Genomic DNA, 16,144 nt, shown 5'->3' with positions numbered 1-16,144 from the left:
TGTTGTTCTTGTGGCACAAACTAAAGGATTTCTGAGAAAACCTTTGATGATAATACAATCTTTCACGTTCATGGTTTCCTCTTTTAAAGAGTGGTAACGAAACCACAGAGAAGCACAGAGAAGTTACAGCTGTGGATATCAACAACTTGTTATACTGCAAAAGTAACATTATGACCAGCCATTACTTGCTGTAGAAAAGGCTGTAACCACTAGACATCCCCCCAAATAATCATAAACGAGTTCAACAAGACAATATAATTAAACTCATACTATATATGGCAATAAGATCATAATGTGGAATCTGATTATAATATATACAGCATGACTGTTTGTGAGTAAAACATTCCTAAGAGCTGACGACATGTCAATCAGGAAGGAATTTAGATGTGTTTGCTTTACCAAATTGGCAGAGTTGGTTTACATTAAATGACCCATGAATTTAAAATTTTGTGACCAAGTATAGATAAAAGTTTCTCTTTTCTCAACAAAAGAACAGTGCCCCCCAAAAGTAAGATCACACAATTAATTGAGATTACTTGTATAAACTGGGTACAAAGACACTTTTAAAAGGAGTCTGTGGATAAAAAAAAACATTTTTCCAGATTAACAGATCCTGTCTGGAATAAACAATCAAGCCGTAGTCACAAAAATGATACAGTTTATTGTGTAGATTTAATATTTTTTTTATTGGAAATATTTTGTAAACATTGATTTGCCCACTTTATTGCATGAGAAAAATAAAAATTAAAAAAAACTCAAATAAAATGTGATTATTTACACCGTGGTTTTGGCAAAACAGTTGAACCTAATTATGTGCTTAATTACTAAATAAAAGGGAAAGCAAATGAGCTTTTAAAAAGGTACCAACACCAAAACCTACAGGAATAATTTAATTTTCAAACATTACTTCAGTCTTTCCAACACTATAGTTTCATTGAAAAGACACCCACCTCATCTGGCAACAACTATACACAAACAGCAGAGCAATGGAACTATGTTTTTTCATATAATCTATGTCAACCATCAACATCATCATTCAACAGTTTTGAGGGTTATTTCTTGCTGTCAAAAGCGCACACACAAAAGTGTAAAATGTTACACTACAGCTATCAGTACAGGTCATATGTCCACAGAAATGTTTATCTTTATAGGAAATACTATACCACTGAATCGGTTCATGCAAGGAGAAAATCCATTATGTAACATACAATATGCAACAGTAAGAATGAGTTTAACATTTGAATTAATACAGGTTTACAGCTTGGTTGTTTTCAAATGCATTAGTATTGAATTCCACCAGAAGTTTAACAGCATCCTAAATATTCCACCATTAGCCGTAATTCATGTCAATTCAAGCTAAATACAGGATCCTGATGTGTGGTTAAATTAAATATATACATAATCAAATCTGTACAGTACAAATTGTCAAACATGTCTCCCTACTGCTGTTTCTATGGATTTGAAACCAACTTTAGCTTAAACAGCAATCAGCCAGCAAGAATAAGTTGCCTAACACAGGGTGCAACAACAAGTTCTAAGAAAGTGTCCTTTTGTCTCCACAAAAACACAAAGCAAATCATAAACAAGGCCAGAGTCTGTAATAAGTGTTTTCTGGCTGTCATAATAAAGGTCTATGAGTAAGTCCAAACTTACACAGAGGTGACAATGTAAGACCCGCTTTCAGTCGTGTCTCCTTTAGTGTCTCTTTTTTTTGCATTGCTTGTAATTGGTGTTGGGATCTGAGATGGTCTAGGAGTTGTGCTGTCAGCACTACTCTTTCTGGGGCTCGGTGTGTAATTAAAAGGACTTACCCTAGCAGCCACGGCACCACTAGGGGAGCTGTGTTTGCTAGAGTTAGTTGAGCTAAATGGTGTGCGTTCAGCAACTGGGAATTCATGGACCTCTGTGCCAATGTTTGGATTACTTGGTGCAGGCTTGATGTCGGTGACTTTTTTATCAAGAGACTCGCTACTCCTGAGTAAATTCAGATTTGTTTCTGAACCCAGGTGGGCCACAGCTGCATTCTCACTTGCTAGTGGCTGTTTTGAGTGCGATTCACTTGAGTCCCTGTCACAAGGAAGCCCTTTACTTGATTGACTGTCAATAACAGGAGGTGTGTTTGCTGTGGGTGATTTACTAGACCTTGGATTGTTTATGGGACAGTCTTCAATTCTCACCCAGACATCTTCTGTCTTGGACATAGCAGCACCCATTGAATGAGCAGCATCACCAGTTGAATCTGGTAAGTCTAATGTCATAGAAGGTGCATATGAGGTTTCACTCTCTTTCATTTTCCTCCATGTTCCTTTGCGTTCCAGGCCCCCCTCTTTACCTGATTTTTGAGGTGGATTAGCAGGTTGCCGTTCATCCTCACTTCTCCCCTTTTCACTGGACTCAGACGAAGCAGAGAGAATAGAAGAGCTGCTGCCAGTTCTTTTCCAAGTGCCTACTCTTGGGAGAGAAGATGAATGTTTGCTGTGCTCCCTTTTCCATGTCCCCGTCCTGTTGATTGGGAGCCTGGAAGGGCTTTCTGAATGAGATCGGGAAATGTCATGCCTTCGGAGCGACTTGCTATCACCATTCTCTGCAGAGTTCTGTCCATGAGGGGACTTTCTCCAACCGCTTCCCTGGTAAGGTAAACTAAGTGACATATCTGGTAAGGATGGACTAGATACTGGAGTTTGTGACTGGCTTGGAGATGAAGGAGACAAGGACTCGAAAGATGCAGACTCCTCTAATTTCCTTTTAAGTGTTGGACTAGGGGCTTCTTTGATAAACGTTGACTGCCGAACAAGTCCAGGCTTCTCGGACCGATCAGACTCACTCCCACTTGACTTTGTGGATGACATTCTGGACAACTCTGCCTTCTTTGAAGTGCTTGTGGTTCCACACTGGTTTAAACTTTTTGAGGCAGATTCACTTCTAGGAATTCCACTGGTACTTCTCGGCAAACCACTCTGCTTTGTTGGTGTTTGCAGGCCCAGTTGCCTCCCTGGAGAAGTGTAAGCCATGCGCCCAGATCCCGAAGATTTTGTTGAAGCAGCACTGGGGGAAGCAGTGCGAGGCAGTTGAGATAATTTGTTAGATGAGCTCAAACCATTCCTACCAGGTGAAACTGAGGCACGACCAGGAGACTGCATGGGCCTTGTTAGAGATTGCTGAACTGGTCTAGAAGGTGTAGAGTCTCTAGACCCAGATCGAGAGGAAGCTTTACTTGACCCTCCTTGAGAAGATGGTGTGTCTCTGGCAGGGCTAGGCTCAGAATTTGCTGGGACTTTCATGGTTCTTGGAGAGTTTCCAGGACCAGGTGCTTGGGATGGTGGTTTTGACATTTGGCCACGCGGAGGGGGTTTTTTGGGTACTGGACTGGTGCTAGGAGAGCTGCTCCTCACACCAGGAACATGAATCATTGTCCTCCCTCTGGAGATCACTGGAGCTTGAGCTTGTCTGTGCTGAGATGACATGCTTTCTAGACTGGGTCGGGGCTTTCCGGTGATTAGACTTTTATACACTTTCTTTCCTCCTTTCAGACCCTTAGCAGATTCTTCCTCTTTCTTTTTGGCCTCTAAAGTGCTTTTCTCACCAGGTTTTAGTATTCTTGGCCCTTTATTTGTAGCAGGCTTATTGTCATCTTGATTTAAAGGTAGGTGGAAAGGTGATCCAATGGAGATGCCCGATTTGAGAGAGAGAATAGAGTCTGAATCAGAAGAGCCTTGTCTGGAGAGACTCGCTGCAGCCTGATGTAGACTGCTAACTATAGAATTGGCGCCCTCTTGAATGGCTTTCCAATCAAATGATTCAGAGTCTGGTGATAAGGCTTGCTCTGAAATAGGGCTGTGTGTGTCTGTGAGATCTAATATAAGATCTGGTTCCTCTGCTAAAATACCATCTGCCAATATGCTCTTTTCTTCCTTAACCCCTTGTTCCTCAGCCTTACTTCTTGGTGGCTGTTTCTTTTTCTTTGGCATTGCAGAACTGATGCATTCTTGGAGAAGGTCATCTTCAGAATCAATACTGAGAGAGCTAAGGGAACTGTTTCTAGAGAAGCACACAGGCGTGTCCTCCACGTGAAAGGCCTTTGGCGCATAACCAGAGGCTTGTGGCCTTGGTACTTCCATCTGAGTCGCATCATCTTTGTGTGAGCAATCTTTGTTGTTGTTTTCTTGGTCAATGTCGCTTAATGAGCTAAGTGATGAGTTTCTTGAGAAACATACAGGTGTGTCTTCAATGGAAAACTTTTGCTTCTCGTCGCACACTGCAACTGTATTTTCTTTGGGTGCTTGTGGAAAACTTACTGGTTTTTGAATGGGTTTTGTTGGAGCTGTCTGAAATGCTGATACCCTGTTGGTGTTTACTGGCTGTTCTGCACTGCACTTCAAAGGGGGGAATTTTCTTTGCTCTTTATCTTTTCGTAGCTCAGCTTTTTCCTTAGACAAGTCAAGATCATCATCCTCAAAGTCAAGTGAACTCAGTGAATCATTGCGAGAGAAGCAATAAGGTGTGCCCTCAATTGGTGTGTAATGATGCGGAGAATCAAAGGCAAACCCAGGACGTGTTCTCTCCTCAGCATTAGCAGGCTTATCGGCAAACTCTCTTGGGACTACTTTGGGCTCTTGCTTTTTGGTTTCTTTGTTTTTATCTGGATATGATGCTGCTTCTGACAAGCTATTAGGAGCCTCTGGCCGTTTGAGCATCCTTGCTCTGTACTCACTGCTTTGTGGCATAGGTTTTACAGGAGAAGTTGGCTTTTTCTTTTCCAGGTCCTGCTGAACTAGACTGCCAGTGGCAGTGGATGGATGCTGAACCTGATCAGGCATCTTCTGCACTCTAAATGGCTTGTGAATTTTGCCTTTGGGCATTGCTGAATTGATACACTCCGCAAGAATATCATCCCCTTCGTTCTCAGCCAAAGCAGACTGCATGGAAGGTGATAAACCTGTATCTTTAGCTTCTGCACTTTTCCCTTCTGGCAGAGTGTCTCGTCTTTGACCAGATGCTTCTGCATGGGGAGCTGAACTTTCAATACCAGCCAATTCATTTGGGGGTGAATCAATTGTGAGGTCACTGAGAGATGTTGCTGTGGAAAAGTTAATGGGTGTTCCCTCAACACAGTATACCCGGGGCATGTCCTCACCGTGTGTTAGGGTTACATGTTTCTGCTGTTGTCCTCTGTTTTGTGGTGGCAACAATTTATAAACAGGGAGCTGACTTGGTTTGCGAGCCACAGGTGGTGGTATTCTTGAGGTGCTTGAGGGTGATTGTTTTTTCGGTTTTCTTGATGATTTTGTTGGCATTGCTGAGTTAATACAAGCCTCTAGAATCTCTATATCATCATCATCATCTGAGTCATCCAAGATGTCTTTTCCGGATTCAGATGTTGATGGTGGTTTCTCTTGAACTTTAGGCTCTTGGATGTCTTCTTTCTCAAGCTCTGCCTCATTACTATGGTCATCCTCATGAACTGGGGGCATTATCTTCAGCTCAACATCTTTCTGAATAAAGGGTTCATCTAAACTTAGTGCACTAAGACTCGAAGCACAAGAGAAACCATCTGGAGTGCTTTCTGTTGCAAAATGTAAAAGAGTATCGTTATCTGGTAAAACCTGCACTTTCTGTACAGCAGCACTTACAACTGCATGTCTTGGAACCAAATCACGTTTTTCTGAGTGGGGTGGCACAGTAACTTTTTGTTTTACTGACGTGGATCGTGGTGGTGGAGGTGGTGGTGTCTTGCTGCGACTTGGAGGCATCGTTTGTCCAGGGCTATCAGGCAGATCACTCGGACTGATGATCCCACTGACCATCCCACTGCATGGCTCACTCTGTACAGAACTTGCAATGGAATGACTCTCAAAACTGTCGAGGGAGCTGACAGACGTACATCTGCTGAACATGAGCGGAGTCTCTTGCACATAATGTTCAGGGGGACTTTTGGGTGTCTGGGCACCACTTTTGGATGGCGATTTAGCACCTGATGAAAATTCCACTGTTTTGTGATGCCTGGAACCATCTCCATGTCCCAAGTGATTTCGTGGCGGCTTGATGCGATTATAATGGACTGATGATTGGCTCTCAGCTGTGCGCTGGTCAGGTGCAATGTTACTAGTGGATTCTTTTTCTGATATAGGTAGAGTTGGGTAGTTGTTGGCCGAGTTGACATTTCGCTTGCAGCTCTCCATTTCATCTTCCTCTGAAGACAATGACGATAAAGAGCTACCACGTGAGAAACAAATGGGTGTGTCCTCCACACAATACGTCTGTATTGTTTCTTGATTTATTGTGGGAGCCTTGCACGTTGGGTTCTTCTGAACTGCTCTCGTTGGTCCTGATCTGCTTTGAGCAGAGAAAGGGTGGAGTTGCTTTTGCCTACCCTGATTCTTTAAAGATGCCACAGAGGAGGAACTATCTTGGCTTAAATGGTCTTTGACAGAACTTTGGGTAGAAGATGGCTTTGAATGACTAAACATGGCCTTCTTGGAAGAAGCATCAGAGTACTTCAAACTGTAATCAATAGGCTGTTCTACATGATGATCCTCATTGTATTTCATGCTGTAGTTGGGAGTTTGCTCATCAAGCTGCTCTTCCTCTGAATAGCGCTCGCTGTAGTTTGTGGGTTTGTCATCGGCATAATCATCAACAGTGCAGATGGTTTGAGAGATTTTTTTGTTAAGTCCATGACTTGACCCACTGTTAATTTGTTCAGTTGAGCCCCTTGATCTAAATCCAGGCAGGTCCTGTTGAACAAACCTGGGCTGGTACTTTTTTAGCTTATCTTCTCCTTCACTGTTGCCTTCAGCGTACATGGGGTATCCTGGGCTTTGCGATCTTGATGGTTTCTGATCTGGCCGTTTCATTTCATCATCAAGGAGCTTAGGCCTTGCCCACCTTTCATTCTGGCTTGGGCTTTGTCGACCAGAGTTTAGCTGTTCATCAGAATACTTCAAACTGTAGTTAATAGGTGTGTCAAGATCTCCATTGTCATCTTCCATGTGATTTGCATTGTGTATCTTATGGGCAAGGTCCGCAGGATATTTTCTGTAGACACAGCATTTGCCTTCATCATCTTCTGAATAGGAATCCACTGAGGGCTTCATTTGACCTCTCTTTCCATAGCCATCGGTGCTGTTGACACTATTCAGACTGTCATTAGAAGCTGTGGATTCCAGTTTGGGCAGTGGGCACCGTCTGCCTGATGGGTCAGTTTTGCTGTAGTTATACATGTTTTGGTGACCATGAACAGCAGTTTGACGCCGGATCATGTCGTCCTGCACTACGTGAGGGTCTGGTGTGGATCCTGCGTTTCTATCATCCATACTTAAGTGCATGCTCTGCACTTCCTCCATACCCACTGCAATTTGAGCTGCAGTTGTGGGAATCTGCACCATTCTCTTGGCAGCCTCAGGATCTGGATGGAATCCTCTTCGCTCTCGATCTAGACTTCTGTCCCTTTCGGCTCGGACACTTTCTGCATTTCCTCTGTTGTCTCGAGAAGATGGGCTTGAGAGCACAGGGGTGTTCATATAAGGTGAGCGAACACCAACTCCATTGGGGTTATAGCCATCTGATCGACAGACACCATCATAATCGCCGTAGACATTATGCTTATGTCTTGGTTTGGCCCTATGGGAGGCTTTCGGGCTCAAGTTGTCAATGTTATCAAAGGTTTCAGATAGCTGCTGTGCATCTAGTTCTTCAATTAATGCTTTCTGTTTTCTTACATGCAGGGACGGCAGACTGGATCCAGGAGACATTATGTTCGCATCCTTATACTTGGCAGGCCGATTTGCCATAAGGTTTCTCAAAGCTGCTGCACTTCCCATAGCTATCATCTTGTGCTTGGAGTGAATGAGGTTCTTTAGCATGCTAACTGCGCCCATATCCCATAATGCCTCCTGATCTTTTGCATTCCGAGCAGAGAGGTTCCACAGTGTTCCACAGGCATTGCTCACTATCGTCAGGCTGTGTGATTTAAGGTGCTGAAGAAGAGTCTGAAGACAGCTGTTTTCCCTTAATATTTGCCTGAAATAAACAAAAAACAGGAAATGGTTTGCTTCCATGTGAACAAATTAAACATCTGTGAGCGTATGCAGCTTTTATATAGCATACTCTACCTGTGCTCCTCATTTGTGGCGATGAGGCTTGACACATTTCTCAGGATGCCACCACCACTTTCTATGATGGCAAGGGTGTTGGTTTGGCTTCTGTACGTTAGAGTGCTCACTAAAAATGCCAAAGCTCCAGGAACATTACAGATATCAGCTTTGTTTTCAGTGCAATGTGCTGATAAGTTCCAAAGGGCACTCAGGACACTTTTTAATGTGGATTCCTGTAGGGATAATAAGAAACAGAATTTCCTTAATGACTTAATGGCTCGTCTGCATTCTGATTACAGAATTTATCAAAGAGCTTCACAGACACCTCACCTTCTGAACCTCTAAGGCACACTCCATCAGGGCCCTAACACTGCCAACTTCTCGCAAAATCTTCTTACTGTTCACATCAGCTCGCCATGAGAGGTTTCTCAAAACACTGGCAATTACCTAAAGCAGTACAGAGTCTCTTAGTACAAATTAGAAATATTGCCTTGGCGACTGAAATAAAATAAGCTGAAGTACTATAATGATAAACTAAAATTGAAATAAAAATAAAGCTGCATATAATTATTTATAAGACAAAAAAAATAAAAATGACAAAAGCACAAACCAAAATTAATAAAAGCCAATTCAAAATACTAATAAATACTGTAATAGTATATGAATTATACTAAAATAACACTGATACAAAATACAATTTGATGACAGAAAGATGTACACAAATTGCTGAAAAAAAAAAAAAAAAAACATGTTTTATTAAATGCTCACTTAAAATAAAATAAAAATCTATTAATCCACACAATTAATGAAACTAAAAATAATGATACCACATGGATTCCATGTCAATTAACTAACTGTCAATTACCCATAAGGGTGCTCCGATCAGGATTTTTTGGGGCCGATCACCGATCACTGTAATAATAATTCTACTAATAATAACAACAACTTTATTTTATATAGCACCTTTAAAAGTAACTTTCACAAAGTGCTGTACAGAAATGTACTGTAAGCAGTATCGGCCGATACCGATCACCGAAATAAATAATACTACATGATAAATAGAATGCTTCAAATGGAACTTTGCAAAGCACTTTGCAAATTTATTGTGGTTTTCAGACACCTGGTAGAACTGCCAGACCGGTGAATGTTGTGAAGCTATTTTAGCTGCACATAGAAAAACTGTGCATCATCTGATCGGCTCTTCTGATCGGCCATTATAGAGACCACCGATCAAATGATTTAAAATGATTATAGGCTGATAACGATCAGTGCCCAACCGATCGGAGCACCCAAAGCAGTACAAAGTCTCTTAATAAGTTGGCATTCATGTCTTTCTTCTTGGTGGCATGCATCATGGCTTGTTTAGAATAATTTAAACATGCAACAAATACAAAATATGACATGTATTTCCAAATAGTTATACCTGCTGTAGGTCCTCACTCTCTGACTTTAGTTGAGCTACCATGGCCCTCATACAACCTTTCATTGAGCAAAGTGTAGCCTGTAGACAAAACAAGAAAGTAACAATTAAATAAAACAATAAACAATACATGGAATTCTACACAGACAATGATGAGAGAAATAACGCACCTTGTTAGCTACATCTCCAAAGGTTAGGTTAGTTAAAGCCATGCCAGCATATCGTCTTAGTGTAACACTGTAGTGATCATTGGTAAGACCGTAAATCTCACAGTCTACCTGCAGGAGCTCCCCAATCGCCTGAAGTCCACCTGCATAAACAATATATTTAAATAGTTAGTCAATGAGATTTAGATTTTAGGTTTTTCAATGTCTAACCAGGAAAAAACTGGAGGACAAGTTATTTATTTCACAGTGTTTTAGATAAATTAATACGTTTGAAAAACCTACCAAGCTCATTCATCGCGTGCCTGTGCTCTTCATCAAATGAAAGTTTCATGAGAACACAAACCGCTGGGCAAATCTGATGCTCGACTGGTGAAGGCACTGCAATGAAAGCAAAAGTACACTGATGAGGTTGTACAGCTCCACATGTATTAATTATGTGTTAACCCACTTAGAAGAGTCATACATTAAACTCCTTCCCATCAGAGCATTTCATATGAATCACATTTATAAATTAATAAAATGTTTATAGTATATGGGAATAAAAAAAGCATGGCACTTACTACTTAAATGTATTAAGAACATATAGGCACATATTACAGTGGTTGACTAATGGCTAATGCAGATGCAGCAGACTCAATGCAATGCAATTTCTTTCAATATATACATAACAGTTTTTATTGTGAACAAATTAAAGAGGACCTATTATGCCCCTTTTCACAAGATGTAAAATAAATCTCTGGTTTCCCCAGAATGTGTCTGTGAAGTTTCAGCTCAAAATAACCCACAGATCATTTATTATAGCTTGCCAAATTTGCTCCTATTTGGGTGTGAGCAAAACCACGCAGTTTTTGTGTGTGTCCCTTTAAATGAAAATGAGCTGCTGCTCCCAGCCCCCGTTCCAGAAGAGGGCAGAGCTTTAACAGCTCACGCTTCGGTTGCTCAACAACAACAAAGCTGGAGAATCTCACACAGCCAAAATGAGGATTGTCAGTAACGGTGTTCAGCCTTACATTGTTCAAACCGGAGTCGGACACTGATGGAGAGACTCAGGAAGAAGTTACAACTTTTAGAATGAAACTGGATGTTTCTGAATGGTTAGTGGATAAATTTATGTAGTTGCTGTGGAGTTGATTCAACTCATCCACTAGCATGTGCCGTCATGTTAATCTTTAGTGCAAATCCAAGTCCAACTTTTTTTGGCACATTTCCTTGAAATTCATGAATGGAATTCAACCACGGTGTCCTAATTGGCTCAGATGCCGAGAGTCTATGGAGACTCTTATGTTCGTAGGTACATCCAATAACAGAACATTTGTAATGTTTTTTTTTTGGCGCAGACATTGTATATCTCCAACTGCTACAGCGGGGAAACAGAAATATTATAGGCTGGTTGTTTACACACACATCTGTGTTCAAACACCTTATAAAAGTGAATTTTGCATAATAGGTCCCCTTTTTAAGACTAAAGCTGAAACTACTAAATATTGTTTTCGTTAATTGAAATAAAAATGTAAAATATAAATAATACATGAAAAACTTGCACTTAATGTTGCTTTGGCAACTAACTGAAATGAAATAAACTGAAATACAAGTTAGAAATTGTTAATTATTCATTGAAAACACTGTTGGTAGATTTTGAAACCAACACAAGGATGAGAAAGCACTTCTATTAATCCACACAGTTACTGAAACAAAAAATGATACCACAAGGATACCATGCCACATCCCTCAGTGCTATTCCTGACAGCTTGCAAGATATATTAGGTCTTACTTGGGTTCTTGTCCTGGTCCACACCACGCTCATGGCTTTCCTGCCACTCCCAGCAGGTCTCGCAATAAGCTCGGATCTGCTCCAGCAGGTGGAGCACCCGGATCTCCCGCCGGCCGCGCTTGTCATCGGGCTGTGAATGAATAATGTTATGCAGGGCGGCGCTGGCCCTCGCCCGGGCCTCTTTGCTGCCGCGAGAATTTCCAAGCAACACAGAGTCCTTGTCGTTGCCATGGAGAAGCTGGATGAGCAGCGGCAGGCACCCGGATTGGCGCATGGCAATGCAGCTGTCCTGAGAGCTCGACATGGCCAGGAGGGTGCGAGACATGTCATCTTTATCATGGGTCCCCAGCATGGACAGCAGAGAGTACACCATTTCCACCTGAGCATATACAGACTTGATTAAACCACTGAGGCAAGCTGTCATTATGTTTTTTTTTTTTTTTTTAAATGCAGAATTGAGAATTAAACATTGAAAATCTAGCACAAGTTAACCTTAGTGCCCAGATGGCTCGTCAGTCGGCGTGGAACGGAGTAACTTCCCGCACTGCTCATCTCACTGGCGGTGTCATGATCGACACGAGAACTTGAGCCCTGTCAGGCAAAATAAATACAAGGCAACTTTCTTAATAAACAAACACACAGGTCTTCAGCAAACACCTTTCAAAAAGTTTGCATTTATTTTTCCACTATAGATATTACACAACCTACAAAACGTCATTAGCCCCTTACACACATACAGTCTTTACTGGTAAATTACTGGCAAATTACCATTAAAAGATCATGTGTGAACAGGACTTTTTCAAAAATACCAGTAAATTGGTTCTGGCAAATTACTGGTATGAGAAGTTGCAACATTACCAGTAAACTAGCGGTATGATGCTGTGTGTAAACGCCGAATAAAGATTACCAGTATTGAACATGTACGAAGTCTGAACGCGCTGACGTAAGAAGTCTGCTTTTGGCCAATCATAAAGCTCTTATGGAGATGATGCAGTTACTCTGCGCTGTTTACATTATGCTTTTTAATCATTTTTCTAAGTAAATACGCGCTAGATGGACATCTTTGACTGTTGTGCCACTTTTTCAGCATGTCACACTCGAGACCCTGCCCTCTTTTCCATTCATCAGCCTTCCTTGGGCGAATTAAGACAACGGCGCAATGTTTAAGGATCATTTCAGATGACTGACATAACAGAATTTACCGCTATTATGGTGCTGATGTGTGAATGGTCTCTTAACGGTAAAAAAGCCAGAATGCTGTTGTTTGTTTGAACAGCACTTCTGTGTATTTACCAGTAAAGTCATTCTGGAAATTTTACGGTAATTTACTGGGATTACTGTGTGAAAGGGGCTATTGTTTACAATCACACATATTTTTAGCATGTCCACAAAGCAGTCTTTTTAATGCAGAGATTACGCACAGGCAAATATGCAAAATTAAATCTATATTTAAATATAAATATAATTTTAACATATTTAAAAATGTAAATAATTTATAAATTGGAATATTATATATATATATATATATATATATATATATATATATAAATAAATCATATTTACATTTAATTATATATATATATATTTTTTTTAATTATATTTTAAAGTGTATTTATTACATTTGTAAATTTATATTTACATTTATGAATGTTTAAATTTATATTCATATTTATAATATTTTTCTTTGATACATTTTTTATAATTTCCTCTTTTGCTCAGAATACTGTATGTTAAGTTAAGGGAAAACGTGTTTTATTGTATCACTAAATTTGTACTATAATGAAAAAACATTTTAATCAAATAAATACTGTAGATACATAAATAAAATAGATAAAATAATTAGAAAAAAATCTTGAAAACTGAAAATGCATAAAAATAAAATACACTTTGCAAACACAAAATACAGGCAAGTCTCTGTGCTTAGTAAACAATGTATGGCTCTAGTATTAAACTCGATCCCTGCACCTAATCCAGTGACATACCGCTCCGACCATCTGTCTGAAAAATACCATGCGAGCTTAATGCAAGTGAAACAGTATGAAGTACAAAAAACCCTCCTGTTTCTGCTTAGAATTTCAAAGTCTAACTAGGTCTCTATGATGAACAATAAAACCATTAGCATCTGCATTCAAATCATTATTATTCAAAGCACACCGAAGCTCTTGGCATAGACTGAAAGGGCTTTTTAAAATGGTCCTGAAATCCTTGGCACCCACTGGCAGAAAAAAGGGCCACCGGAGAACACTTCTGTTCATGAGACCATCAACAAAATGAGTCTAATTTACTGAGAGACTATTGAAAATAGATACACCACTTACCTGTGAGCATACTGCACTACCACCACCACCACCTCCACCAGCATCTCCTGCAGCATGAGCCCCTTCGGTCTGGGTCACAGGGTCATGCTTGACCTGATGATTCAAAGAGGAATATGAGAAACAGCATGAAATTGAGTAAATGACACCTGCAGAGCAATTCACTCTGTGCAACAGAGACAAAACCCAAGTGGAGGAAAAGACAAAGTCAAAGCAGGTGAAAAGAGAGGCTCGCTGGCTACAGGAGACAGATAACCTGTGTAATCAGCTCTGTGAAGTAGGGATAAATCAGAGTATAGAGCAGTAGTCTTGAGCTACAGGACAGCAGCTGCAAGAGCATCAGGCTCTTTCTGACCTACATTGCTTTCTCATTCAGCCGACAGGATTGTGACAACAGAGGGGGAGGAAAAGCAGAAGTGTCCAATAGGATTTATCCACTTGAAGGGAAAATCACATGTGCATGTTAGTGAGCATGCATACAAAAACTTTTACTTGTGCACTATTTTACTATGTAAAATACATAGATATCCTATAGCAAAGAATGGCAAGGTAATGGGTTCGATTCCTAGGCAAAGCATGAAATGTGACCCGTGCTGACAAAATGAGTCGCAATGAGCACATTTTCAAAAATCAGTTATTGTTATTCTCTCATTCTCTATTAGAAAACCTTCACTCTAAAAAATGCTGGGTTAAAAACAATCAAAATATGGACAAACCCAGCAGGTTGGGTTAAAGGGCACCTATTATGCCCTCTTTCACAAGATGTAATATAAGTCTCTGGTCTGGTCAAGTTTCAGCTTAAAATACCCCACAAATTTGCCCCTATTTGGGGGTGAGCAAAAACATGCCTTTTACTATATTAATATATTGCTGGCTAAAAAAAAAAAAAATCCAAAATTGGTTGAAAAAAATAGCTGGGTGAAAACAACCCAATCCCTGGGTTTGTCCATATTTAACCCAGCATTTTTTTAGTGTTTAAAATGAAGTATAATTTATTGGAATCTGACAAAAAATGACTGAGCTACATCTGTTTGAAGTCGATAGAGTCAGCAAAGTCAATTTTGAGAAAAAGAGTTTTCTGAAGGTTCCAAAACAAAATCATCTTGCAACCATACCTTAAAATCCCTGGTAATACTACTACATTTGGCACAAACCAAGGTGGCCCTTTTTTACGCGCTTCGGATCTGTCAGCCAGCACGAGTAAGATCCTTTTGTTTACATCAGCATGAGTTTGAAAATCACATTTCATTGGTTCAGACTCTTGCCATCGAGAATTCGCTATGAATATTCACAAAGTTGGAATGCTGCGCTTTACAACGTTACCAAACTTGTGCTGAGAGAAGCGCCAGTCGTCCAGAAGCGAGCAGAGAATAACGGAATATTATAACGGTCAAAAGAAAGGTACTCCTCTCAGAAAACGTACAAATAAAGATACTTTTAGATGTTTAATTGCTATTTGTGGAGCAGCGGGATCACTAGATGAGGGCTTAATGAACTCATTTTTGTGAAAACCTCAAATTCGACCAAAATTGACATTTTTCACTTGTTTTGCCTGTAGCTCGAAATTAGCCCGTGCGCATTCCAACTCATTCTGCCAGCACAGGTCACAAATTATAAAATGTATATCTTGAATGCAATGTTAGAAGCTTTGGATAAAAGCATCTGCCAAATGCATAAAAGTAAATGTAAATGCATAACCTAAATGTGAACATAGTTGTGCATCCTAAATCTAGGTGACACTACTGTTTTTAACGCTCAGCCACACAGAGCACGATACATTAGTAGAGCATGCAAATTCAATTAAACTTTCATGGCTTCAGTGTTTATGCACACAATAATTTTCTGTGCACTATTTCCGTTCAGTCCCGAACAAGCTCTAAAAGCAGAACATTACAGATTGGAACATGCACAGAAAACACTGATGCTTAAGTGGAAAGTACAGCCTTTCTATAAAAAAAAAAAAAAAAAAAAATTAAACGTGTCAAGAGGAACAAATGCTTGCACAAGCTGACCACAAATTTCCATTCTAACAAAATATGATTAACCCTACAAAGCCTACTGTATCATTTAATACGCACATTTCGAAGGCCTCTAAATGATCAACTTTGTTGAAAGACCTGTTGTACACAATCTATTACATGCCTTCTGTCGTCTGATCGATAGTTTTCCCCAAGTAAAAGCCTTTTAGAATAACTGTAAAAACATCCTCCTTCAGCTTGTGGTTCATGTGTGTTTTTGATGTGAAATCCCTAAACATAAGAATAACTTTTATATTGTTAGTAATATTTCAAGATAAACACTTATTGGACTGAAGAAACTTAGGTTTACTTGATTATCCATACATTTTTTTTTTTTTTAGAAAAATCACGTTAAAATGC

The 16,144-nt window shown here is 40.1% G+C and overlaps 1 protein-coding gene across 5 annotated transcripts in view; it reads right to left on the bottom strand.

Moving 5' to 3' along the window:
• Positions 1 to 638: 638 nt before the first annotated feature.
• Positions 639 to 16,144, bottom strand: part of apc (APC regulator of WNT signaling pathway) — a 41,162-nt gene continuing 25,656 nt past the window's right edge. For all 5 annotated transcript variants that reach the window (XM_051909743.1, XM_051909744.1, XM_051909738.1 and 2 more), the window contains 9 exons: positions 13,770 to 13,862; positions 11,944 to 12,042; positions 11,452 to 11,830; positions 9,963 to 10,058; positions 9,684 to 9,823; positions 9,517 to 9,594; positions 8,424 to 8,540; positions 8,112 to 8,326; positions 639 to 8,019 (listed from right to left, as the gene is read on the bottom strand). In XM_051909743.1, the coding sequence (XP_051765703.1) occupies positions 1,650 to 8,019; positions 8,112 to 8,326; positions 8,424 to 8,540; positions 9,517 to 9,594; positions 9,684 to 9,823; positions 9,963 to 10,058; positions 11,452 to 11,830; positions 11,944 to 12,042; positions 13,770 to 13,862 (7,587 nt within the window). In that variant the 3' untranslated portion in view covers positions 639 to 1,649. The remainder of the gene's footprint in view (positions 8,020 to 8,111; positions 8,327 to 8,423; positions 8,541 to 9,516; positions 9,595 to 9,683; positions 9,824 to 9,962; positions 10,059 to 11,451; positions 11,831 to 11,943; positions 12,043 to 13,769; positions 13,863 to 16,144) is intronic.

Source organism: Ctenopharyngodon idella, chromosome 10 (genome assembly GCF_019924925.1).
Source record: "Ctenopharyngodon idella isolate HZGC_01 chromosome 10, HZGC01, whole genome shotgun sequence".
In the NCBI taxonomy this organism is placed as follows: Eukaryota; Metazoa; Chordata; class Actinopteri; order Cypriniformes; family Xenocyprididae; genus Ctenopharyngodon; species Ctenopharyngodon idella.
The sequence above is the reverse complement of the archived record's forward strand: the minus strand, read 5'-3'. Positions and strand labels throughout refer to the sequence as shown.